Source organism: Amblyomma americanum, chromosome 5, assembly GCF_052857255.1.
Source record: "Amblyomma americanum isolate KBUSLIRL-KWMA chromosome 5, ASM5285725v1, whole genome shotgun sequence".
Classification (NCBI taxonomy): Eukaryota; Metazoa; Arthropoda; class Arachnida; order Ixodida; family Ixodidae; genus Amblyomma; species Amblyomma americanum.
In genome coordinates this window covers 115,742,433-115,769,724 of record NC_135501.1, presented here as the reverse complement: position 1 = coordinate 115,769,724, position 27,292 = coordinate 115,742,433, and the positions used below count along the sequence as shown (strand labels likewise).

At 47.8% G+C, this 27,292-nt stretch overlaps 1 protein-coding gene across 1 annotated transcript; it reads right to left on the bottom strand.

Moving 5' to 3' along the window:
- Nucleotides 1–148: 148 nt before the first annotated feature.
- LOC144134133 (uncharacterized) lies at nt 149–25,703 on the bottom strand. Its single transcript, XM_077667106.1, has 2 exons — nt 25,612–25,703; nt 149–1,349 (listed from the first exon to the last, which is right to left on the bottom strand). Exons 1-2 carry the CDS (start codon nt 25,701–25,703, stop codon nt 365–367), a joined length of 1,077 nt encoding a protein of 358 aa, XP_077523232.1. The 3' UTR covers nt 149–364.
- Between the last annotated feature and the right edge of the window lie 1,589 nt (nt 25,704–27,292).

Sequence of the window (27,292 nt, the reverse complement as noted above, 5' to 3'; positions counted from 1 at the left end):
CGGTTTGGGGCGCAGCGCGACAAAGTAGCCATACTATCTCAAGGTCTGATGGAATATTAATAACTGTACACGAGAACTGATTGCTAACTGCGATGAAAACGCCTCCACCTCGAGCGGATGTGCGATCTTTGCGAAGAAGATTAAAATTCGGTAAGTCAGCAAGAACTTCAGTATCGGTGATGCCATTAGTGAGCCATGTTTCGGTAAGTATCAGCAAGTTACTAGCAGATGAACACACAAGATTGGAGATGATTTCACGTTTCGGAAGAAAACTACGTATGTTTGTGAAAATCGCCGAAAAGGAAAGATTAGGCTGGGGGGTGGTAGGTACATGAGCGGCTGGGGGCTGGCGGCGCAGCAACCGCTATGGTATCTCTTTTACAGATTGCGATGGTTCGTCGAAGATATATCGTCGGGAACCGATGAACAGGGTTTTGTATCGCAAAGAAAAACGGTTAGTCTTGCTTTTGGCAAATGTAACTAGATGTTTGCGCACATTGCGAACGCGGCGTAAAAAATCTTCACCGACGGAGTAGTTAGTGTTCTTGAATTTGCGGCCATTAGCTAGAATTTCGTCCTTCGTTTTGAAAAGTGCGAATTTGGCAATTAACGGACGGCAGCGATCAGGTTCGTGGCGCCCAAGACGGTGAGTGCGGTCTATTGTTTTGGGGTCGAGGGTGATGTCCAAAAATTCGGAGCAATGGCGAATTAGTAGCTTTTCAGAGTCGGCCCACGTTTCAGATGGGTCAGGGTCCGGAATGTTGTAGAATATGAGGTTGTTTCTTCGTGATTGGTTTTCTGCTTCGTCTATGCGATCCTCGAGATCACAGAGCTGGCGAGTTGCCTGGGTGGTGTGAGTGCTTAGGCCTTCTATCTCTGTGCGTAGTGACTGTATGGTTTGGTAATGACCTTCAAGAGCGCTGATGCGCCTGCTTAGATCAGAAATAAGGTTGTCTGTTGTTAGTAACTGGTTTTTGAGGTCTGTAACTTCCGCGATTAATGTCGACTGACCGGCGGACAATTTTTTAAGTTCCGTAACTACAGTTTCGAGTGAGGCAGGGCCGGGGTTAGTCTCTATGTCGCCGGACAACAAAAGCAAGGAAATAATGACATCAGAACACTCAGTGACAATGGCAAGGCAGCATTGCGGGCTCGGCAGCTGTATCAAAAAGTAATCACTAGATTTCTTAGCGTAAAGACATGGCTTACTAACCTGCATGGCGAAGCAGAACGGGTTAAGCGACCGCATCGTGGCACAGCCACCGAGCCCGCAAAGCGACGCCGGTGGCCGAAGCTGCTTAAAAGCTGGAGCGGGAGAGGATGTTGATGGCGATGGTGTTTCCAACTGTCTGTCGAGGGTGCAGTGCACTGGTGAGGTCAGCGCACGATCGGGCGAAGCGGTGATGGCGCAAGGCTGGCCCATATCGGTTCGGTTGAGAGCGGGCGTCCATTTCGGCGAGATGTCCGGTGGACAGGCAGCAAGAGGGGCGGGGAAAAGCGTGGTAATCCATAGGGGAGCGATCACCTGCATGGCGAGGCAGAACGGGGTAAGCGACCGCATCGTGGCACAGCCACCGAGCCCACAAAGCGACGCCGGTGGCCGAAGCTGCTTAAAAGCTGGAGCGGGAGAGGATGTTGATGGCGATGGTGTTTCCAACTGTCTGTCGAGGGTGCAGTGCACTGGTGAGGTCAGCGCACGATCGGGCGAAGCGGTGATGGCGCAAGGCTGGCACATATCGGTTCGGTTGAGAGCGGGCGTCCATTTCGGCGAGATGTCCGGTGGACAGGCAGCAAGAGGGGCGGGGAAAAGCGTGGTAATCCATAGGGGAGCGATCACCTGCATGGCGAGGCAGAACGGGGTAAGCGACCGCATCGTGGCACAGCCACCGAGCCCACAAAGCGACGCCGGTGGCCGAAGCTGCTTAAAAGCTGGAGCGGGAGAGGATGTTGATGGCGATGGTGTTTCCAACTGTCTGTCGAGGGTGCAGTGCACTGGTGAGGTCAGCGCACGATCGGGCGAAGCGGTGATGGCGCAAGGCTGGCACATATCGGTTCGGTTGAGAGCGGGCGTCCATTTCGGCGAGATGTCCGGTGGACAGGCAGCAAGACGGGCGGGGAAAAGCGTGGTAATCCAGAGGGGAGCGATCACCTGCATGGCGAGGCAGAACGGGTTAAGCGACCGCATCGTGGCACAGCCACCGAGCCCACAAAGCGACGCCGGTGGCCGAAGCTGCTTAAAAGCTGGAGCGGGAGAGGATGTTGATGGCGATGGTGTTTCCAACTGTCTGTCGAGGGTGCAGTGCACTGGTGAGGTCAGCGCACGATCGGGCGAAGCGGTGATGGCGCAAGGCTGGCACATATCGGTTCGGTTGAGAGCGGGCGTCCATTTCGGCGAGATGTCCGGTGGACAGGCAGCAAGACGGGCGGGGAAAAGCGTGGTAATCCATAGGGGAGCGATCACCTGCATGGCGAGGCAGAACGGGTTAAGCGACCGCATCGTGGCACAGCCACCGAGCCCACAAAGCGACGCCGGTGGCCGAAGCTGCTTAAAAGCTGGAGCGGGAGAGGATGTTGATGGCGATGGTGTTTCCAACTGTCTGTCGAGGGTGCAGTGCACTGGTGAGGTCAGCGCACGATCGGGCGAAGCGGTGATGGCGCAAGGCTGGCACATATCGGTTCGGTTGAGAGCGGGCGTCCATTTCGGCGAGATGTCCGGTGGACAGGCAGCAAGACGGGCGGGGAAAAGCGTGGTAATCCATAGGGGAGCGATCACCTGCATGGCGAGGCAGAACGGGTTAAGCGACCGCATCGTGGCACAGCCACCGAGCCCACAAAGCGACGCCGGTGGCCGAAGCTGCTTAAAAGCTGGAGCGGGAGAGGATGTTGATGGCGATGGTGTTTCCAACTGTCTGTCGAGGGTGCAGTGCACTGGTGAGGTCAGCGCACGATCGGGCGAAGCGGTGATGGCGCAAGGCTGGCACATATCGGTTCGGTTGAGAGCGGGCGTCCATTTCGGCGAGATGTCCGGTGGACAGGCAGCAAGACGGGCGGGGAAAAGCGTGGTAATCCAGAGGGGAGCGATCACCTGCATGGCGAGGCAGAACGGGGTAAGCGACCGCATCGAGGCACAGCCACCGAGCCCACAAAGCGACGCCGGTGGCCGAAGCTGCTTAAAAGCTGGAGCGGGAGAGGATGTTGATGGCGATGGTGTTTCCAACTGTCTGTCGAGGGTGCAGTGCACTGGTGAGGTCAGCGCACGATCGGGCGAAGCGGTGATGGCGCAAGGCTGGCACATATCGGTTCGGTTGAGAGCGGGCGTCCATTCCGGCGAGATGTCCGGTGGACAGGCAGCAAGAGGGGCGGGGAAAAGCGTGGTAATCCAGAGGGGAGCGATCACCTGCATGGCGAGGCAGAACGGGGTAAGCGACCGCATCGAGGCACAGCCACCGAGCCCACAAAGCGACGCCGGTGGCCGAAGCTGCTTAAAAGCTGGAGCGGGAGAGGATGTTGATGGCGATGGTGTTTCCAACTGTCTGTCGAGGGTGCAGTGCACTGGTGAGGTCAGCGCACGATCGGGCGAAGCGGTGATGGCGCAAGGCTGGCACATATCGGTTCGGTTGAGAGCGGGCGTCCATTTCGGCGAGATGTCCGGTGGACAGGCAGCAAGACGGGCGGGGAAAAGCGTGGTAATCCATAGGGGAGCGATCACCTGCATGGCGAGGCAGAACGGGGTAAGCGACCGCATCGAGGCACAGCCACCGAGCCCACAAAGCGACGCCGGTGGCCGAAGCTGCTTAAAAGCTGGAGCGGGAGAGGATGTTGATGGCGATGGTGTTTCCAACTGTCTGTCGAGGGTGCAGTGCACTGGTGAGGTCAGCGCACGATCGGGCGAAGCGGTGATGGCGCAAGGCTGGCACATATCGGTTCGGTTGAGAGCGGGCGTCCATTTCGGCGAGATGTCCGGTGGACAGGCAGCAAGACGGGCGGGGAAAAGCGTGGTAATCCAGAGGGGAGCGATCACCTGCATGGCGAGGCAGAACGGGGTAAGCGACCGCATCGAGGCACAGCCACCGAGCCCACAAAGCGACGCCGGTGGCCGAAGCTGCTTAAAAGCTGGAGCGGGAGAGGATGTTGATGGCGATGGTGTTTCCAACTGTCTGTCGAGGGTGCAGTGCACTGGTGAGGTCAGCGCACGATCGGGCGAAGCGGTGATGGCGCAAGGCTGGCACATATCGGTTCGGTTGAGAGCGGGCGTCCATTTCGGCGAGATGTCCGGTGGACAGGCAGCAAGACGGGCGGGGAAAAGCGTGGTAATCCATAGGGGAGCGATCACCTGCATGGCGAGGCAGAACGGGGTAAGCGACCGCATCGAGGCACAGCCACCGAGCCCACAAAGCGACGCCGGTGGCCGAAGCTGCTTAAAAGCTGGAGCGGGAGAGGATGTTGATGGCGATGGTGTTTCCAACTGTCTGTCGAGGGTGCAGTGCACTGGTGAGGTCAGCGCACGATCGGGCGAAGCGGTGATGGCGCAAGGCTGGCACATATCGGTTCGGTTGAGAGCGGGCGTCCATTTCGGCGAGATGTCCGGTGGACAGGCAGCAAGACGGGCGGGGAAAAGCGTGGTAATCCAGAGGGGAGCGATCACCTGCATGGCGAGGCAGAACGGGGTAAGCGACCGCATCGAGGCACAGCCACCGAGCCCACAAAGCGACGCCGGTGGCCGAAGCTGCTTAAAAGCTGGAGCGGGAGAGGATGTTGATGGCGATGGTGTTTCCAACTGTCTGTCGAGGGTGCAGTGCTCTGGTGAGGTCAGCGCACGATCGGTCGAAGCGGTGATGGCGCAAGGCTGGCACATATCGGTTCGGTTGAGAGCGGGCGTCCATTTCGGCGAGATGTCCGGTGGACAGGCAGCAAGACGGGCGGGGAAAAGCGTGGTAATCCAGAGGGGAGCGATCACCTGCATGGCGAGGCAGAACGGGGTAAGCGACCGCATCGAGGCACAGCCACCGAGCCCACAAAGCGACGCCGGTGGCCGAAGCTGCTTAAAAGCTGGAGCGGGAGAGGATGTTGATGGCGATGGTGTTTCCAACTGTCTGTCGAGGGTGCAGTGCACTGGTGAGGTCAGCGCACGATCGGGCGAAGCGGTGATGGCGCAAGGCTGGCACATATCGGTTCGGTTGAGAGCGGGCGTCCATTTCGGCGAGATGTCCGGTGGACAGGCAGCAAGACGGGCGGGGAAAAGCGTGGTAATCCAGAGGGGAGCGATCACCTGCATGGCGAGGCAGAACGGGGTAAGCGACCGCATCGAGGCACAGCCACCGAGCCCACAAAGCGACGCCGGTGGCCGAAGCTGCTTAAAAGCTGGAGCGGGAGAGGATGTTGATGACGATGGTGTTTCCAACTGTCTGTCGAGGGTGCAGTGCACTGGTGAGGTCAGCGCACGATCGGGCGAAGCGGTGATGGCGCAAGGCTGGCACATATCGGTTCGGTTGAGAGCGGGCGTCCATTTCGGCGAGATGTCCGGTGGACAGGCAGCAAGACGGGCGGGGAAAAGCGTGGTAATCCAGAGGGGAGCGATCACCTGCATGGCGAGGCAGAACGGGGTAAGCGACCGCATCGAGGCACAGCCACCGAGCCCACAAAGCGACGCCGGTGGCCGAAGCTGCTTAAAAGCTGGAGCGGGAGAGGATGTTGATGGCGATGGTGTTTCCAACTGTCTGTCGAGGGTGCAGTGCACTGGTGAGGTCAGCGCACGATCGGGCGAAGCGGTGATGGCGCAAGGCTGGCACATATCGGTTCGGTTGAGAGCGGGCGTCCATTTCGGCGAGATGTCCGGTGGACAGGCAGCAAGACGGGCGGGGAAAAGCGTGGTAATCCAGAGGGGAGCGATCACCTGCATGGCGAGGCAGAACGGGGTAAGCGACCGCATCGAGGCACAGCCACCGAGCCCACAAAGCGACGCCGGTGGCCGAAGCTGCTTAAAAGCTGGAGCGGGAGAGGATGTTGATGGCGATGGTGTTTCCAACTGTCTGTCGAGGGTGCAGTGCTCTGGTGAGGTCAGCGCACGATCGGTCGAAGCGGTGATGGCGCAAGGCTGGCACATATCGGTTCGGTTGAGAGCGGGCGTCCATTTCGGCGAGATGTCCGGTGGACAGGCAGCAAGACGGGCGGGGAAAAGCGTGGTAATCCAGAGGGGAGCGATCACCTGCATGGCGAGGCAGAACGGGGTAAGCGACCGCATCGAGGCACAGCCACCGAGCCCACCACGACCGAACGAAGCCAAACCTCGCTTGAAAAGGGCGTGGATTCAAGAACCCTTGCCTTCAATGTACTCGATAGGAAGTTTTTGGTCGGAGTCCGAGCATTGCTGCTGTGTAAAAGAGCTTCAGTGGATGGGTCCCAGGAAAACGTCCTCATCGTCCTCCAGCCGGCAGTGCATCGACAGACTCGTGACAGGCAGTTGGCGTGAGAATGTTTGCGTCCACACACATTCATGCAAGCTGAACAACTGGCAACATAATCAGTAGTCCCCGTCTTCAAGCCACCTAACATCTGGCAGTATAATCATCCATCGTCTCTATGATCAAGCTAACATCGCAACAGACAATAAGGCCACTTACAATCACGAACAGCAGCGTCCTCATTAAAACATTCGCCCCGTCATTAGGGCCAGCTTCATAAAAGATTCAGTTTGATCATCAAAGGAGAAAAAAAGCGCGATCAAAGCAGCTTATAAGGCATTGGTTTTGGTATAAATCAAGGTAACACAATAATTCAAAACCGACCTTCCAAGAAAAAGGAAGGAGGTGTTTCCAAGGCTCGAAAATAGGGACCTACTAAACTCTCTCTATCCAGCGGAATGCTCCAATTCGTGAAGTGCAAGAACGAGTTCATGAACAAGAAGCCATCGAATCCTCTGCGGAAAATCAGGTTTTCATTCTAAATAAGCGATATTTCACGTCTGGAACGTACATCGAAATACCAGTAGAACTAGCACACATCAGAGCTCTCGTGGGCTTCGGCTCTGCAGTATCAGTCACTAAACAATGTTCCCGAAGACAACGCTCCTTAAAGTACGCCATTAAGCTGCTGATTTGTTCGGAGCGCCCTACCAAGGTCATCTGCTTTTCCACAGCAACAGTAGAAGCAGCTACAATAAAAAGGACAACACCGGTCCTGTTCTGTGTGGTAGAGGAGAAGACCACTCTGAGAGGGCTGGGTGCAACCAGACCTTTTAACATCTTGATCATCCCAGCTACATTTCAATATCTTCATTCCGCGGTTCAGCCATGAGTCACAAAACTTCCAGAAGCTCTCTAAAATTGCAGATATTTTTTTTCACCAGAAGTAGGCTTCAGGACGGGGTAAAGGCACACGGTTAAAACTTCAGAAAATGCCGCCTACTCCCCTCCCCTCGCCCTCACGTCTGCAAAGCTTCGTCATCGTCCTCTCACTGTTCGTCAAAAAGCAGCCGAGGGGTTTCGTTGTCTGAAAAGGCAGTCATAACTCAGCGCATTGAAGTGCCCGAATAGGTCTCCCCGATAGTTGTCTTAAAAAAAACTGAACAGCACAATTGTGTAGCACACCTACCTTCGTGAAGGAAGCAAGATTACCCTTCCGGGCATTTTACTCTTCCTCCAAAAGAAATGCCCTGCCGACAGGGTCTTCACAGAATCCACTACGATGATTAGCCAGAACAATCATATTCGCTGCATGATGGAAAGCTATCGAGTTCATCCAAGTTGATGAGGCCTTACTTGCGAAGCCGTTCATGAAGAAGTCACCTAAACCGAACCTTTTATAAGTCCCTTTGTCAAAGTTCTGTTATCCGCACACCCAGGCTCAAAATTGATCGGGTTGACAACAACCATGCAGTGAGCCTGCGGTAAACTTGTAAGAAGAATTCTGAAGAGGTGCAAGAACTCTGTTCTCTCTTTCTACTTCGCGACCGCAGCGTCGTCTGTCGCTTTTGTCTTTAAGATTGTTCGAAAGAGCCGTCACATTGTCTGAGCCACCCTATGAAGTTGTAAGCACCGATCCGGTAAAGAGCCTTCCTTGAGCACTTGTGTAGTGAAAGTGGCGTTAAGTGCTCAACGCCGTTTGCTGATTTCGCAGAGCTACCCTCTAAATTATTTATTACTTCTTTAGAGGCTGCAAATGGCGACCCACCACCAAGGTGACCACTGTCAGAGCCACGACACGCACCACCGCAAGTCCAACCTTCTCTGGAAGGCCGCCCAAAATGAGCCCGACATCGACAATCCTGATTCGAAGACTATGTTCCATGAACCTCCCAGGTGTTATCTGAATGTGACAACTCATATGGAATGAAGAGATGATCTAGTACTGACGCCAACGACGACGAAGAGCTTGCGCCGCCCCTTGGATGCTCGTGCTGCAGACCTGCCGCTTTTGTCCCGGTCCATCGCCTCTCTTGTTCTTAGATGACTTCCGCTACGGTCTTTAACGCCGGCGCTTTCAACGTGCCAATAAACTAAGAAAACTTATAAGATGTCCACATCTTGTATGTTATGTCAACTTTTTTATGGAGCCGCCGCGGTGGCTGAGTGGTTACGGCGCTCGGCTGCCGGCCCGAAAGACGCGGGTTCGATCCCGGCCGCGGCGGTCGAATTTCGATGGAGGTGAAATTCTAGAGACCCGTGTACTGTGCGATGTCAGTGCACGTTAAAGAACCCCAGGTGGTCGAAATTTCCGGAACCCTTCACTACGGCGTCCCTCATAGCCTGAGTCGCTTTGGGACGTTAAACCCCCATAAACCAAACCAATCAACTTTTTTATGTACGTTTTATCAATGCACGTAGCACGGTCAATGCATATCTATGTTTGTGTTCATATAAAGTTAGGGTGGTAGAGAAATAGCCAACTGAAATTCGACGAAGCAAATAATAACTCTTCGTCTACGATGTTCTTCCCCTTTCTTGAAAGCTTATTTCATTTTGCACTTAAGGTGGCCACGCTATCTAAACACCGAAGCACTGTTCTGCACAAAGTGAAATATATGTGCAAACAGTTTGATTTATTCGCGTACGCTTGTTTGTATAATGTATTTTTCTCTACAGAAATATTCACAGTAATATGTGGTATAGGCAAGGGTCTTTACAAACTATTTTGATATAATCCAAGATATCTAAAATTGAAGACCAAAAAATTATGGTAGCACGTTGCCGACCAGCTGCATTTTAGTGTTTCTCGGAGCAATAACACTGTGGACGGGACGAAGGGTCTTAAAATATTTCTAACATAAACGAATAGCACATGATTACCTGTAGCATCCTAACATGGATAAGAAAAACTTTTTGTATAACATCAAGGTTTGAATGAAGCGAGCTGTTTTGCCAAACTTCTAGGCTACTCGAGAGTCTAAAAGCGTTTTCAGAGCTGCACGCGTTCCCCCCAAGAAGCTGGGTGGCTGCTCCTGTTTGGTTGACGCTCTTCTGCCTCTTTACACAGCACAATAATCGCGAAGTACTACTTGTGTCTTGGACTCGTTCCAACCAGCAAGCTAAACATGCTTGTCAAAGCCAAGGACCGCCTTTCCTGGTATCAACGTCCCTGGTGTAGTGGTGGTGCCAAAGCGTCGGCGGAAACCACTAGAGACTTTGAATGTGGACGCCACCCACAATCTGCTCCTTTCTCCTTTTTACAAATCAAAGTTTATTCTCTCTCTCTTCATCTCTCTCTCTACCGGATTCCTTGTGGCGGCTGCAGCCAGGTTTATTTCGGCGAGACATGCACGTCCACACGGCGACTTAAGAACCGCCAGTGGGACGTCATAAGTGAAGATATCGCATCAAGTGCGCTTGCTGAGCACGCGCACAAGTAGGGACATCACACTGACGGGGACAACGCAGCAATTTTAGACGATGAGCGAAATATCACAAGACGGTCTTTTTCAATCACACTTCATCCAATCGAGGAACCGTACGATGTACCCCACTGCAGCAAGCAAGGCTCTAATCTGTTTTCTGTAATTACGTCACAAACTTCGCCCTTAACATTCCATTTACTCATCTTCGTCGGCTCATTGTTGTCAAGGAGACAGTACGGGTTCCGCAACGTTTTTCGCCATTTTTCGAGCTTGGTCAGTTACTGTAAATCGTTCTCAAACGCATTTTAGAAAATTCATTGTACAATGAACTGAAACTCCAGGAATCAGGATAGAACAACATAAGTTACAATTAAATACGGTTTGTACAGCCAGTGGTACCTTCTTCTGATGCAATAATATCAGTAATGTGGATAGCTGTCGGGAAAGAAAATTGTTAATATTCATATCGTCGGCACCCTTTTTTATGCCGCGCATTCTTGCATGAACGTACAGGCCATCATTTTCTCTTCAGCCTAGAATCCACAACTGTAATATTCATGCAGCGGTGTGAGCATCGGCTGTTGATTCGCTCGGTTGATTCGGGTTGAGGTCCGCTGTACGGATGTCTTTTGTGGCGCCTCGGAATCATATCCTATGCCACACCCTAGACTAAAGAAAATTATATTTCTGTACAACCAGATTCTGCAAAACAGACCTCAACTCTTGAATTTTGTTTCCACTGCTCGAACTTTGCATTGGTTCAGTTTCGCATTCACAGCAAGAACTGCAGCGTTCTGAATTCAAGGATTGCTGTTTACTGCAGTTGGGACGCCGCTGTTGGAAAAGCAGGAGTGTGTGGGTTCACTTGAGTGTGTGGACAGCGCTCAATGAACTGTCTGCTGAAACATCTGATGATCAACCGCCTCTTTGACAGTCTCAGTATTTTCAAAATGTTCCTTGCGCAATACACTTTTTTTCTTCACTTGGTGTTCTGATTATGGATCACTCTGATCGACTGAGAGAATAGTTAAACTGTATTATATCATCTATAAACTGCTTGTGCAGTGGTACGGAAATGGTTGCGCTTTTGGAGGCTTTAGTGGGCTTTGGAGGGGTTGGGTGTGCTCAGCCCTTTAGGCTCAAGGGCGAGCAGGTGGTTGGTGGGTGGTGCTTTAAGAGGGCAGTCGGCTTTCTCAGTGCATTGTTGAACTTGATCTAGCCCTCGAATTTAACGCGACAGCGTTCAAGCCCCTGTTCTCCTGGCAATCCCGCGTCAGCACTGTCTGCGTTGTGAGCGAAAAATCACGAGAATAACTCTGGCAGATGGTCCACAGAAAGCAACCTCGCATGCAGATGGGCCACCTTGGTTGCGTGACGTGACCTTTCGGCGCCATCACGACCTGCCCACCGGACAGTTAGTAAACTGCCTGTCATGGCAGCTAGCAGTTTAATTAAAGACTGGTCGCTCGGGAAGATCAACCTGGGCCGCAAAAGGCCCACTTCTGGGAGTGCCTGCCATCACAGGGCAGTGGCGCATCGCTTAACCGCTGCACAACTGCGCCAGGAATGGCAGGATGACTATCAGGGATCAATGGATGTAAAGGATAGAATGACCTTCTGGATATATATTTTATTTATTTATTTAAATACCCTAAAGGCCCAGGTGAGCATCACATAGGGGGGGGGGGGGCATGAAAACAACACAATACAGATTATTGGCACACAGTAGTTAACAAATACAAAGAATAACTATATATACAAATTGCAAGTACACATCACTGCAGTCGCTGAAAGATACATAGGTTGAGCGTATAAGACTTAATGCTTCAACAATACTGAAAATATCACGGTGAGTTTTGTAGGCCAAGGTGCGATGAAAGTTTTGTTTCAGAAACTATGTCAGCCGGTAACGAGTTCCACTCTGCTATAGATAATAGTAAGGGTGATGTTTGATATTTCAGTGTTCGTGCGAAGATGGGCTGCACTTTGTGGGAATGATCAGACCGGGATGAAACATGATGGGCAGGGGCGATGCGATCAGCTGTGAACAGGGAGCCATCGTAGTACAAAGAATGAAAAAACGATAAACGAGAGAACTTGCGTCGAGTGATAAGGTCGGGAATACTGATAGTTTGCTTCAATAATGACACACTTTCATACGGTGAGTATGAAGAAAGGATGAACCTCACAGCTTTATTTTGCACAGACTCACGACGGTTAATTAATGAAACGCTACTTGGACTCCATATTAAAGATGCATATTCTAAAGCTGACCTTATGAGTGTAGTATACGCGCGAAGCTTTGTCTCGGGGTTGGCAAGATATAGACGACGTTTGATGAGTCCCAGTTTCTTAAATGCTTTGTTTGTGATGTGATTTATGTGGGTGTTCCAGCTTAAATGAGCACTGAGATAAACACCTAGGTACTTAAAACAATCCGTTCTTTCAACTGTATTCTCATTAATTGTGTAGACATTAGAAGGTATATTAGTGCTCGTGGAAAAGGTCATCAACATTGTTTTTTATATTAATTTCCATCTGCCATAGCTGGCACCATTCATTTAAGGCGCACTTAGTCGGTCTGTAGAATAACTGCATCAAGGGGGGTGACTATCCTTCTATAGATTACGCAGTGGTCAGCGAACAGTCGCACGTTAGATGATATGTTAGATGCGCTGTCATTAATGTAAATTAAAAATAGTAATGGCCCTAAAACGAATCCCTGTGGGACTCCCGATATGACTCGTGAACTGCTCGATGAATACTCTTTAATTTTGACTCTTTGGGAGCGATTACTTAGGAATTCTCCGATCCAACGGGTGATATCGCGGTGCAGTTGTAGGTTGTTAATTTTCTTCATTAGTCTTATGTGAGGAACGCGATCGAAAGCTTTTGAAAAAACTATAAATATGGCATCAATATACATTAATTCGTGTACCGATTCATGAAGATCTGTTAAGAGCTCAAATAGCTGTGTTTGACAGGACTTTTTCTGCCGAAAGCCATGCTGGTTAGCAATAAGCAAGTTATTGGCGTTTAGGTGGGCCATTATGTTTTGAATAGAGGATATGTGCAAGCAACTTGCAACAAATCGATGTTAATGATATGGGGCGATAATTTTCCGGTGACGTGCTATCATCAGATTTAAAAACTGGGCTGACGTTTGCGGTTTTCCAGTCATCGGGAATGCAACCTGTATCTAAAGACTGCTGAAATATTAATGTTAGTAAGGCAGCCGACACGTGCTCGGTAAGTTTAAGAAGTTTGGTATTGATACCGTCTGGACCAGGGCTACAGTTAAGTGGAAGTCGCTCAATAGCTCGGGCAACACCAGCTGCGCTAATGATGATTGGTTCTGATGGATGAAGCACTAACGGTTGTTGAGGTTCACGGTAATTAAAAGGCACTGATTCGGTTGTAAAGGTGTCTGTAAAATGATTGTTGAATAGGTCAGGCATTGCCTCTGGAGGTGCCACACGTCCGTCCGCATCTTTCAAAACTGGTATCTCATGGCTGCCGTTAGGGTTTATCACTTGCCAGAAGTTTGCAGGGTTGGTTCTTAACAAGTCGGGTAAAGTGTGGTTAAAAAATTTGTTTTTAGCCTTCTTTATGGCGATTTTGGTCGTAGCAGATACGTCTTTGTACTGTTGCCAGGCGCTGTCAGAGTTAACTTCCTTAGCTCTGCGGTACACTTTTTTCTTTTTGTTTAGACACTTCTTAACATCTTTTGTGAACCAGGGGGAGTCAGTTCTTGTTTTTACGTGTAATTTTGGGATGCAGGCATGCTCGATTTCCTTCAACTTATCGCGAAATAACAACCAATTTTCGTTTGCCGTGCGAGTTACAAAGGTGGTTTGAAAAATATGCGCAAAGTCTCTTAGCATGCGGTTTATTTTTTCATGATCGCATTTCGGGTAGCTTAGGATGCATTTGGTCGTAATATGCTTGGCAGGAACGTACATGGGTACTAAACTGTGGACGAATCTGTGATCGCTTATCCCTTCGAGTACGTAGGTGCGGGAATGAGTAGGAAGGTTTGTAAATAACAGATCTAGAACGTGATCAACTCGGGTGGGCTCCTGTACCAGCTGAGTTAAATGAAACGCTGTCATTGTATCAAGCAGGCGGGAACATTCATGGCGATTCGATCCGGAAGTGACAGATGACGTTTTGCAGTTAATAGCGGAATAATTGAAGTCGCCTCCTAACAGTACAATGCTTTGGGGGTATGTAGCGAAAATGTATTCTAGTGCATCCTGCAGGTGATCGACAAAATCGGGAAGACTGTTTGGAGGCCGGTAGCATGCACCTATGACATATGTGACACCTTTGAGCCGAACCATGACCCACAGCAGCTCTAGACACGTTTCAAAGGCGACGGGACATGGCTGATAATCGCTCCGTATGGCGATCATTACGCCTCCTCCCCTACCCTCTTTCCTGTCTTTTAGAAAAACAGTTAGGTCCACAGGAAGTGATAGTTTGCTGTTGGAAACGTCGGGCGTTAGCCATGTCTCGGTGCCAAGGATGATGTCTGGAGAGCACGTAAAAATTATGCCTTTCATGGTGTCAAGTTTGGGAACAATACTGCGGAAGTTTGCAAAAAGCACAGAAATTTCTCGAAGCTTGCCGGATGACCACTTGCTTTGAGTTTCCGGTCATTTAGGACTGCGCGCTTCTTGTTCGAGTACCTTCACAACTTGTTCCAAAGCGGGGTCATATTTGTAGGTTGCACCACGCAACTGCAGCTTATTAAACCGAATAGTAAATCGCTCATTTTCCTCCCGAATACTTTTTGCATAATCCCTCAGTTTTTTTCGTTGTAGTTGGATTTTGGGTGAAAAGTCTTCTTCCAACCACATTTTGGGCACGACATCTTTTAGGTTGAATGCATTCGGTAGTACTTCTTCCTTTACCTTGAAATTTAGGAACTTGATGATGATTGGACGCTTGTAATCATCGCGACGCCGGCCGATGCGGTGGGCTCGAACGGTCCCCGCTGCTGTGAACTTGCGGCCACCTGAGGCCACCGTCATCCAACTGCGTCATCGGACACTTGGCGCTGTATTGGAAAAATCTGCGCAGACGTACACTGGACCATCTACTAGATAAAAGAGCGAACATCGGGGCAGCGGTCACTTGGCAGCAGCGGCAGCGACACGACTACATCGCTAAAAAGCTACTGCTGTCTTCGCAGATCTCTGGATGCACCTGTGACTGGGTCCAAGGAACACCACCCCTGCTGATGTGAATCTGCGTACTACTGCGAACGGTCCCCGCTACTGTGAACTTGCGGCCACCTGACGCCACCGTAATCCAACTGCGTCATCGGGCACTTGGCGCTATATTGGCAAAATCTGCGCAGACGTACACTGGACCATCTACTGGATAAAAGAGCGAACATCGGGGCAGCGGTCACTAGGCAGCAGCGGCAGCGACACGACTACATCGCTAAAAAGCTACTGCTGTCTTCGCAGGTTAGTTCAATATTACGCAAAACTTGTATGCAGTTTATTCCTGCCGCTGCTGCCACCTTATTTGAAACTTACTCATCGTAACGTTATGCTTTGTGTTGCGTTGAACTGTCAGACCTTGTGAAAAAAAAAAGAAAACTATGTCCAGCACATGTTCTTCTTGTGCATCAACTATTCAAGAAAGTGCCCCGCGTGTGATCTGTACGGAATGTAACTGTGCATACCATTTTGGCCAGTGTGCTGGGGTAAAAGAGAAATCGTTTCAAGCTAAGCCCTCTGATTCGAAAAAGACGTGGCGCTGTTGTAAATGCCGAGCAGGAAAGGCTCCTATAACAGGCAAAGAGGACAATGGCTCTGATTGTGAACCTGATATTCGGAAGACTCTTGCCGCTATCCTAGAAAAACTGGAAAGTTTGCCAGAACTAACAAAAAAAGTGGATCAAATTGAACAATCTGTTCAACACATGTCCATGAAATTTGATGACTTCGAAAGACAGGTTTCTCGTCAAGAGAATGAAATCAAGGCTCTGAAAAAAAGAGTAGCTGAATTAGAAGAAAAAGACGATATGACCCAGGCGGCGCAAGCACAACTGCAGTAAGATGTTAATGACCTCGAACACCACAGTAGAAAACATAACCTAGAAATACACGGTATCCCGTTTCAACCAGATGAAAATCTGCTTTCTGTATTAAACAGACTTGCCCCCAAGCTTGAAGTACCGCTTCTAACAGCAACAGATATTCAGACAATACACAGATTGCCTGCCCGGAAAGATAAGAAGCCAGGTATTATCGCTCGTTTTACCCGACAAGCGACAAGAGACGCTTGGCTTTCAGCCAAGAACAAAGTAAAAAAGAATGATCCGCCTATCGTCATCCAGGAAAACCTTACTTGGTACAACAGAGAACTGCTTCGTCGGGTGAAGGACTGGGCAAAAGGAAATCGTTATCTTTATGTATGGCATGTAAATGGAAAAGTTGTCCGCAAATGTGCAGGGATGGATGCCATCCATATCAAAAGAGAAGATGACCTAGAACAGTTGAAATGAGTGCTGTGCTTGCCGAATCGGTAAAGGAAAATAAAGTAAAGAGATATAAAGATGCAAAACCAATACCATCTTCCTGCTGACTTAAACCTTATTATTTTCTGTTTTTCGCCCGCATCGCTAAAAGCTGTACACATCAACGCACGATCAGTGAAGAATAAAACACAATCCTTACAAGAATTTTTCAGTGAATTCAAGTTCACTGCGATAATGTTAAGTGAAACGTGGAGCCCCAATGAAGATAATGTTTTCAGAATGACTAACTATAAAACGTATTACCTGAATAGATGTGTTGGCCGTGGTGGGGGAGTGGCAGTTCTACTGGATATGAACGAAAATGATGAAATGCTTGACTCATACAGTATGATCACACCGCACTACGACGTCATATCACTGTCTGTGGGGAAAATTATCTATTCCGTTTGTTATCGCCCACCCATTGGGGATATAGCCGTTTTCATGAAGTTTTATGATCACTTTTTATCGTTTGTAGCAGACGGAGGATACCTGCTTAATGCTGGAGGGGACTTTAACATCGACATGTGCAGTGATAATTATCATACTAGAAAATTTAGCACTATGTTGGCTTGAAACGGTTTCACCGATGTTATTGAAATCCCAACGAGAATAACTATTGAAAGTCAATCCACCTTAGACTTGTTCATCACCAATTTATGTCACCCGAAACTTAAGGCAGGTGTATTATCGTGCCCCATCAGCGACCATCAGCGACCATCTGCCTGTGTATTTCTGTATGGAGGTGTCAGCGCGAACTTTAAAACAACTGGAAGCTTTCACTTACCAGTGTATAACAGACGTTGCACTAGAGGATTACAGAAATGCCCTTAACAAAGTTGACTGGACGCAGATTTCTGAGCTGGATAATGCAAATGATGCTTATAACCAATTTCTTGATATATTCAAACAAATCTACCAGTTTCACTTTCCCAATAAGACATATCAGCGGTCCCGTAAGAGTCGTAAACCTTGGATCACTCCTGCCTTGCGCCAAGAAATAAAAATGAAAGATAAGTTATATAGAACGTTTCTGATGACACGCACGGCTGATATTCTGAAGGCGTTCAAGCAGTTCCGTAATAAATTAACAAAGAAATTACGATCCCCTCGAAAGGACTATTGCTCTGCATTTTTGGACATTAAAAGGGGTCGTCATGACCTACTTTGGTCCCGTCTAAACTATTTGTTGCAACGCAACCAATCCCATGCCAGCGTACAAAGGATGAAGATTAATGACAATGATTTAACTGGAACTGAGTTGGCTAATGCTTTTAATGATTTTTTACGCAAATGCCAACCTATGGATCGCGTCCAGATGCATATGAGTACATAAACTGTTGTAACGATAAAACAATGTTTCTAGAACCTGTTACAAGAGAGGAAGTTGTGTCAGTATTATTAGGCCAAAAGAATAGCAGATGCCGAGACATTGATGACCTTCAGACCTTCAGATAGGACCAGTAAAATATGTTGCTGATGTTGTAACCCCCGCAGTTACGCACATATTCAACCTCTGCTTAACTACATCTTCCTTTCCAGAAAAAATGCAGACCGCCAAAGTAACCGTTCTATTTAAAAAGGGCGACCAAAATGACTTAGGTAATTATAGACCTGTATCCATACTTCCCGTTTTTTCTAAAGCATTAGAAAAAGTTATGCACTCCAGGTTTACTAAATTTATTGACCAATGTAATTTGCTCACTCCGTGTCGGTTCGGTTTTCGCAAAAATAAATCAACTGAACTAGCACTTCTACATCAAAAGGAATATGTTCTCTCCCAGTTTGATAACAGAGCTTTAGTAATAGGTATATTTGTAGATTTTTCAAAGGCATTTGACTTGGTGAATCATGAATTACTCCTAAAGAAGTTATGGTACTATGGTATCCGAGGCCAGGCTGCAGAAAACAAGCAGTTAGCTTACATAATGTAGTATCAGAGGTAAAACCTATATTTTCTGGCGTCCCTCAAGGCAGCGTGTTAGGCCCACTTCTTTTCAATATATTTCTTAATGACATTGTCAACATTAACAAAAATGCCAAATTCATCATATACGCTGACGACACGAGTAATTTTTTTGCTGGGAAAAACATTCAGGATCTAATAGTGTCTTGCAATACAACAATGGTCACGCTGGAAAAATGGTCGAAATCTAATGATATGCGCGTGAATGAAAAGAAGACAAAAGCCGCAATATTTCGCCCGAAAAATAGGTCGGTTTCTATTCACAGTTATATTCTATATAATTCTCGACCTATAGAAATAGTCAATTATTTTAAATGCCTTGGAGTTATATTTTCTTCTTCCATGTCATGGGAACACCATGTAGCTCACGCTGTCAAACAACTGGCTAGAGTAGTGGGCATGATTGGTTGCACACGGCACATTCTTCCGACGTCACTCAAACTAACTCTTTATAACGCACTTTTTTATTCTCACGTAAATTATTGTCATCTTGTATGGGGAACTGCAACACATTCTTGTCTTCGCAAAATACACATGTTGCAGAAAAGGGCCCTTCGCTACGCCTTCAATGTTAGCTATGGGTCACCCAGCAAAGGTCTCTTTCTTGCAGCCGGTGTGGTCCAAATCTATGAATTATATCGATACCGGTTGAGCATTTGTTACAAAACAGAAATAAAAAATGGTACCAACCATATTCGACGATTGGCAAACTTGCAAGAGAAAACCACAAATTACCCTTTCAGACAACCCGAACAATAGATGGTGCCAACAGCACGCCTAAACTCCGGGCAAGAACGTTTGCAATTCACACTCTCTTCCCTTCTGAACGCTTATACATCTGCACATTTTGACTTATTCACCTGTACTCATAAGGTATTGCGTAGGATGTATATAGAAGGTAGCTACGAACAATTTTCATCCTCAGCTGTGCCAAAATAAGTCTTTGCTTCTGTATCTCATATTTCATGTATGAGAGTGTGATATGTAATAACAATCTTTTTATCCCTGTGTTTACTCAGTACGCTTGAAGTGCTCCTGCGATGTATAGCATTACATTTTTGTTCTTTTGTTTCGTTTTATACGACACCTGAAGTTGAGTCGTTGTTTGTTTGTCTTCTGCTGTTGCCTGTAAAAATGGGGGCTGCGGCTTTGTCAAGCTGTATTTTTTACAGCTTTTTCTGCAGCTCCTCTGTCCATATACCTTTGAGGCAGAAATAAATTTATTATTTATTTGTTTATTTATTTAAAGCGCGCTTTTAATATTGCCCCCAAAGTTTCCAATCATTTCACGTAATTTCGCAGTGGCAGTCTATGCGAAACTCCTCCCTAGTAGAACTAGCTGTTTGGTTCGGAATTTCTTCCAGTTTTATAGCCAAAAGTCAAATAAGAATCAGTCATCAGGTTCACCGGTCGCTCTACACCGCTAGCAGATGAAAGGCCTCGTCACGCCGAGAGGAGATTCCAGGCGAACGTCATCTCCAGCCATGCGCAGTCGTGCAATGAGCTGAAAATTTGGGCGCAAGTATCTCAGAACACAGGCGTAAAAGAAGAAACCTACCAAATAGAATTGTGAAGGAATACGACTGCCTCTTAGTTTCCAGCATAAGCATGCCGGCTTGTGGCACTCATTAAAGAGCTCGTTCATTGGTTTTGGTTATTAAGCGACTGACGGTGACGATTATAATCTCGCTTTGTATCCCCCTGACAGCATGACTTATGTGCACAGGTGGATTGTCGTACCTCGCATTCCGTAATTTTAAAAAATTCGTAATGCCTAATTTTAATCATCCAGTATTTCTGTGAAATCCCTGCTCTCAAAATGCAATCATGTCGTTGGCGATCGTTATCTTGCTACAGTGCACGGACCTCAATAGGGGCGTAGTAGGCACTGCGAAATGTCAAGAGTGAATGTTGCTTTGCTACGGATGTTCTGTCATGCTTCATGAGCTCAGTTTAGGTTTTGTGCGAACAAAAGCCTGTTAGAAGCAAATTCCTGGCGCTTCAGGTCTTCACGGCGTGACTTCGTTTCAAAAACTAAATGGCATCGCCTTACCTTGGCGAGGAACTCAATGTAGGCAATAATCATCAGACGTTGCTATTTCTAACGTTACGTACAATTTTTTGTTAATTAGCAATGATAATTGTGTTCTCGATCATGGTGGAGGCTGCTCCTGTATAAGTGGACTGCAGGTTATTCTACTGGCTGTGTTCTGTAGTTGGTGTTTAGGTCATGTGAACCATGAAAAAATTAACATAAAATCGATGATACTTCGTTAACCCAAAACAACATTTGAACCAGGCTGCTTCAATAGTTAGAATGACAATAAACGACATATCAGCAGTTATATTTCCATCTTTTTCATGCCTCCCGTGACCTAAACACCAAGTACACGCCACAACCATCGTACGGATGGTGAAAATGAATTCAAAAGGGCATCAAGAATAAATTAAATTATTGATTATTTAGCGGTCATGGGCGAATACCCTGTCGTGAACCAAGTATACGGACGTCTAAAGAAATATTTGAAAAAAAAAATATGCAAGCATGTTCATACTCTCTTAAAACAGGCCTTCGTTAGCAACCCTTGCAGCACATCTTAAAACTAAATCGCATCTTTGAAGCTAACAAAACACTGTTCGATGGTTCCAGGTACATTGCACTGAGGAAAGTTAATAGAGGGTGCAACATTGTTTCTCCTACGGAACCACATGTTAACAGGTGTGTAATTTACTTTTTGGTGCAATGAGGAATCTGCAGTTTGCACACTCGCCCTAAAGAGCCTCAGAAAGAATATCTCAATAGGTTGCGGTTTGTGTGGGATGTTAAAGGAGGCCGCTTCATAATTATCCTCCAGCAAGAATTTCTTCAATGCGTTTTGTGGAATATTAGTTATATACACTCAAAATACGAACTTCCGCGCCTTCACGCGTTTCCATCTCCTAACCAACTTTTTATTTATTTTATTATATTTTTTAATATCTCAACGGCCCCATTAAAGATGTATTACATTGGCCCTTTTCCTCTCCTCCCTATCATTACTTGGCCCCTCTCATACCTCAGCCGGCTGCCCGCACGGCAGAGTGGACGGGGCAACGGTAGCTGCGTGGCGTCTGAAAGAATTTCGCGCGGTGAACCAATGATATTCCCGGCGTGGTGACACCACTTGCAAGGAGTGACGTCGTATGCCAGGTTTCGGGCGAAAGCAGGGCACCGCCCACCGCTGCGAGGTGCGAAAGCGCTTATTTTTTAAAATGTGCCTCCCCCTCGTTTTCGAGGTTTCGTACGTGGCATGAATGCTGGAAGGCCTGTCCTTTACATAAGGCAAACATTTTAAAGCCAAGCTCGAACACCGTTTTCTGTTGGCCTTTAACACATTATGACACTTGAAGTCAACATGCACAGAACAATACAATGACGGCGGATAGGGAACTGCTGTCAAATCCCTCGATAGACTATAAAAATAAAAGCACGAGAGTAAAAGCGCTCGTTAGAAAATCCAACTGTCAAAAACGACAGAAAAAACAAACTTTCTGTATAAAACCTAGTAAAGAGGGGCGTTCAGTAATCTTTGAAGAAGCAACTAAGTTTGAAAACAGTGTCCTGAAATTAAACGACAAAAATGCTCTAATAATTGGACGGGAACACGCAAGAAGGAGACACGGGAAACATTGTTTCTCGCACAGGCAAACTAATTCCAATCCTCCTGCACAAAAAGACCTGAAAAGATTATCGAGTCTCATCGGCTCGAAATTGAATGCCCGAATAAAAGTAGCAAATTTCGATGAATACGCTGGATGTAGTGTCTAGCGGAGTGCAATGTCTGCAGTACATAATTTTTTGTTGCCACAAAGGTTTTCCAGGCCTCAATACGACCAAAAATCGAAAGCCAATATGTGTCCACCCTTAATGGCCGGAACCCACTCTTTCCAGTAATGTGCACTTGTCATAAATTTACGAAGTGGAACGCCAAGACATTCAGACGGGACTCATGACTGTTTTATTCTGGCATAACGAAGCGGTGTTGAGCCCCATGAACCGGACCACAGGCCAGAACTTTCGGAACGATACATCTGAGCGCCAGAGACGACGCCAATTTGATTTACTGTCGATACAGCTTCGTCAATGCTGTGCTAGTTAATGCAGAAAAAAAGCAAGATGGTCAGAATATGCAAGCACTTTGAGTTCATTACCCAAAACACAGAAGCTATGGATATTACAGTTGTACAGAACAACCAAACAAAGCGGGTTCAAATAAAGAGTAAACGTTGTTAGCTGGTAAAACGTGATGAAGGACTTGGTCTATTTGTGAAAGAGAAATGTTACATAATACCGGCGTGACATACGATCCTATACAAATGCCTGCATTCGGCAGAAAATACTGCAGATCAAATGTTATAGAAGTGGACGGCAAGTAAAACTTGAAAACAGCTAAAAAATCAATATAAATACCGGCAGAGTTCTTTAAGGAAATTGGATCATTTCTTTCAGTAAATTCTCTCACTGCTGTATTATTTTTCTTCCACAGATGGACAAAGTCATTCATAAGGTTTTATCAACCAACGACGTTTTTAAATACGTGGATAATTTTTTGTTTACTTTAAACAAGGACGGAAACTTAAACTTCGCTGAAGCGGCACACAATGTTCTATTCCTATTTAGGCAACCGGGAAAAGGCTGCATTTTAACGTGTGATCTGCTTGTGGGCAATTTTTTCGTTTTTAGATCTTAAGATTGAGTTCTGTATACATTAGATTAGTTGAGCTTACGCTCCGCGAGCAAAAATAAGAGATTCTGCCACTTGACCCCTCGCATTCTAAATGAAAGAAAACAGGCATTGCGTCACTGTGTCTTGGGTCTGCGCTAAGGAAGTCATGCGTTCACAAGATGCCACCCAGATTTGAAAACCAATTGGACATGCTGGCTTCAGCGGGGCTCCCCGGTTCACCCGTGACAGGGCTCGACGAAATCGACTTGCAGAAGCTGAAGACTAGAGCAGTGAGAGCTGGGGCAGAAGTCCCTCGAGAAGAGAAGACCTGTGGCGGTGTCGTATGTGCGCAAGTTGACCCACAATCTGAAGAAGGCTGCGAGCAGGTATGCTGTTCCGCTCGTCTTCTCAGCCACCCTGCAGCTCGGAGGCCTCCGAATCGCAAAAATAAAGGCAAACAAAAAGAAACAGGCTGTGGAACCAAGCATGGGCGACCACTCATGAGATGTACCGAAGGAGTAGTGTACGAAATTCTCCTCTCATGCGGTCGTTAATATATAGTACAAACCGGGCGCTCTGTCAATGAGCGAATCAGAGAAGGTGAATGAAACATAGAGAAAAATAAAAAGGGCCCAAAATTGCCAGTGCATGTTAGATCCTGCCTTTCACGCTCTTGTGAGCCCTATTTTTCAAAGATGCGGATTCTTGCCAGGAGCAGCAATGGGAGAGTCAGAGGACAGATTGAAGTGTTCTATACAAACAAGAAAGGCAAGTGCTTCAGCGAAACATCGAAATCTTTGTATAAGGCAGAAAAATGTTTTTTGAGCGATGCTTATGTACGTCTTGATGCGTGAATATGTTCGTTGAGCAGGCGCTGGATGACTGTGTATATATGTACATAAGTGGTTTCTTCAAAACAAACCTGCTGTGAGTGGCGCTTTGTCCCGTTATCTTCTCTCCTGTGTGTGTGTGTGTGTGTGTGTGTGTGTGTGTGTGTGTGTGTGTGTGTGTGTGTGTGTGTGTGTGTGTGTGTGTGTGTGTGTGTGTGTGTGTGTGTGTGTGTGTGTGTGTGTGTGTGTGTGTGTGTGTGTGTGTGTGTGTGTGTGTGTGTGTGTGTGTGTGTGTGTGTGTGTGTGTGTGTGTGTGTGTGTGTGTGTGTGTGTGTGTGTGTGTGTGTGTGTGTGTGTGTGTGTGTGTGTGTGTGTGTGTGTGTGTGTGTGTGTGTGTGTGTGTGTGTGTGTGTGTGTGTGTGTGTGTGTGTGTGTGTGTGTGTGTGTGTGTGTGTGTGTGTGTGTGTGTGTGTGTGTGTGTGTGTGTGTGTGTGTGTGTGTGTGTGTGTGTGTGTGTGTGTGTGTGTGTGTGTGTGTGTGTGTGTGTGTGTGTGTGTGTGTGTGTGTGTGTGTGTGTGTGTGTGTGTGTGTGTGTGTGTGTGTGTGTGTGTGTGTGTGTGTGTGTGTGTGTGTGTGTGTGTGTGTGTGTGTGTGTGTGTGTGTGTGTGTGTGTGTGTGTGTGTGTGTGTGTGTGTGTGTGTGTGTGTGTGTGTGTGTGTGTGTGTGTGTGTGTGTGTGTGTGTGTGTGTGTGTGTGTGTGTGTGTGTGTGTGTGTGTGTGTGTGTGTGTGTGTGTGTGTGTGTGTGTGTGTGTGTGTGTGTGTGTGTGTGTGTGTGTGTGTGTGTGTGTGTGTGTGTGTGTGTGTGTGTGTGTGTGTGTGTGTGTGTGTGTGTGTGTGTGTGTGTGTGTGTGTGTGTGTGTGTGTGTGTGTGTGTGTGTGTGTGTGTGTGTGTGTGTGTGTGTGTGTGTGTGTGTGTGTGTGTGTGTGTGTGTGTGTGTGTGTGTGTGTGTGTGTGTGTGTGTGTGTGTGTGTGTGTCGGTAAAATGAATGATTGCCCGCGCGAGGTTAGTCGGCAAGACCTACCGGTGGCAACACCTGCCAACGTAGGAAATCATCATCATCAGCCTGCTATGACTAGTGCAATGCCAAAGCCTCTTGCATGTCTCTCAAAATAACCATTTATTTGCCAGCTGCTGCCACCCTGTCCTAGCAAACATCTGTATCTTTTTTTCTTTATCCACCCACCAACCTATCTTCCTCTTGGAATCCACTCCGTTACCCTCAAGTGACAGCAGTTATCTTTCGTTCGCATTACGTGCCCTTCGCAAGCCCATTTTGTTCTCTTCGTTTTGTCTAGCAATACATTAACTCGTGTTTGATCTCTGAGACTCTGCCCTTTTCCTATCCCTTAATGTTAAAAGTGCATGGTATTGGGCTTACTGGAATATCGTCATTTCAAAGGCTGCGCTCGCAGTCTACAAGCTTAGGGTTTATTCCAGAAGATTGGAACGAGGAAAACAATTACATGTGACTAACGTCTGAGGATAAACGGAAAACATAATAAACCACAGAAACATGCCGAGATGATAGCAAGCCCCTTCGCCACCAATAGATGCACATGTATAAGCGACACTCCGCCCTTAAACTCAGCAGCGTTGAGAAAGAACTGCGACATCAGTTTAGCATATTATGGTACAAGGTAGGCCGAGAAAATATTCTTTATCCCTATCTCAAACAGACGTACCTGGTCCACAACTCCAATGTGTTTCTGAGTTCATCAACTACATCGCCGAAGCACGGTTGCGGACCCACGCCCTGACGCATGCCCTCAGCCATACCGCATCTTCAGCTGTGCTTACGACTGTGTTTGGAAAGCTCGCGCCCAGAGGAGCTGCTTCGATGCGAGTGCTTCGAAGATCCTGCCGTCTGCGTTACCTCCTGCGGTAGGAGGCGACATACATGGAAAGCATGTTGGTTAGTGCCCGGTTGGTTCACTCAGTTAAGCAATTAGTTTGCGGATGACAGAGGGTACAACGTCTGAACTGTGTTGTGCACTAACGAAATTCTTTCGCGACATCGGCGGCGAAATGGCGCCCACGGTCTAGGGTCACAGCTCGTGGAGGCTAATAAAAAGGATTCAGGTTAAGTTAAGGACAACGCGGCGTGCCGTGGAAAGAAAAGGATTGGCTGTAACGTTAAGAGATCGTAAGCGGAGAGCAGGTAAGGGAGCAAACGTGTGTTAATGGCATCCTTGTCGAAATCAAGATGAAGAAATGGTTTGGGGCAGAACATGGAATGCGAAGGCAAGACAACCAGTGGTCGTTAAAGGTAACGGAATGAATTGCAAGAGAAGGCAAGCGTAGCAAGAAGCGGAAGAACGTTAGGTGGGCGGATCAGATTAAGACGTTTGCGAGGATACGGAGGGCGCAACTGGCAAAGTAGAGGGTTAATTGGAGAGACATGGGAGGGGCCTTTTCTTGTAGTGGGCGTAGTGAGGCTGCTGATGATGTACAGGAGATAACCTCGTACACATAGTGTATAGCAAGTTACGCGGCCCTACCTACATGTAAAGCCAGAGGTGCTGGTCTTTCGTTGCATCTCGTGGTATGCACGGGCATCGGGGAATTCAGGTTTTACAGCAATGATATAGGGGTCAGTGTAGTCGGCGTCACACTCCGTCATGGCAAACGGCAACCGAGAGAGACAACCCGCGTGAGCGGGTCGGCGTCCGCTCTTATAGGAAACGATGCAATGAAACTCTTGCAAACGGATTGCCCACAGTGCTAGGCCACCAGAAGGGTCGGGGAGGTTGATCAATCAACAGAAGCAACGTTGCTCGGTAGCCACTGTTCTTCGTCAGCACGGCGACGTTCCTCATCGCCTTCACCGGGAAACAAGTAATCGCGGCCGCTGGAGGTGAGGCTGCTGAAGACTGCACTGCGTATAGAAATTCTTGCATTGATTGTCATGTTGAAGAACACTGTTCATGGGCTTTTTTATGGTGTGTCCACAATAGCCTAAATACCTGCTAGGCCACAAAGTTATGTTTCTTCGGGACCGCAACATTAGCTTATTTGGCGCGATCGGTGAGTTGTGCCCTCTTGAGATATGCAGTGCTGCAGTGTACCTCGGAGCAACGATTTCTACAGCGGAGTTTGCTGTATATCTGAAATATACGCATGAAGTTATCCTACGTATTGAATTTTAACAATGTGGGCCGCAACTGTTCCCTGTCGCTCTGGGGAACTCTGAGTTGACGGTTCCGTTTCGTATGAACCTTTAGAGGAGACACCGGCTCGAGAAGATGTGTTTTGTGTATCCAGGCATACCCCCCTTATGTAATGCCCTAAACCAAGGGCTTTTAAGGGTAAATAAATGATGATGATGATGATGATGACCCCGCTTTCTATAATGTGCGTCCCAGT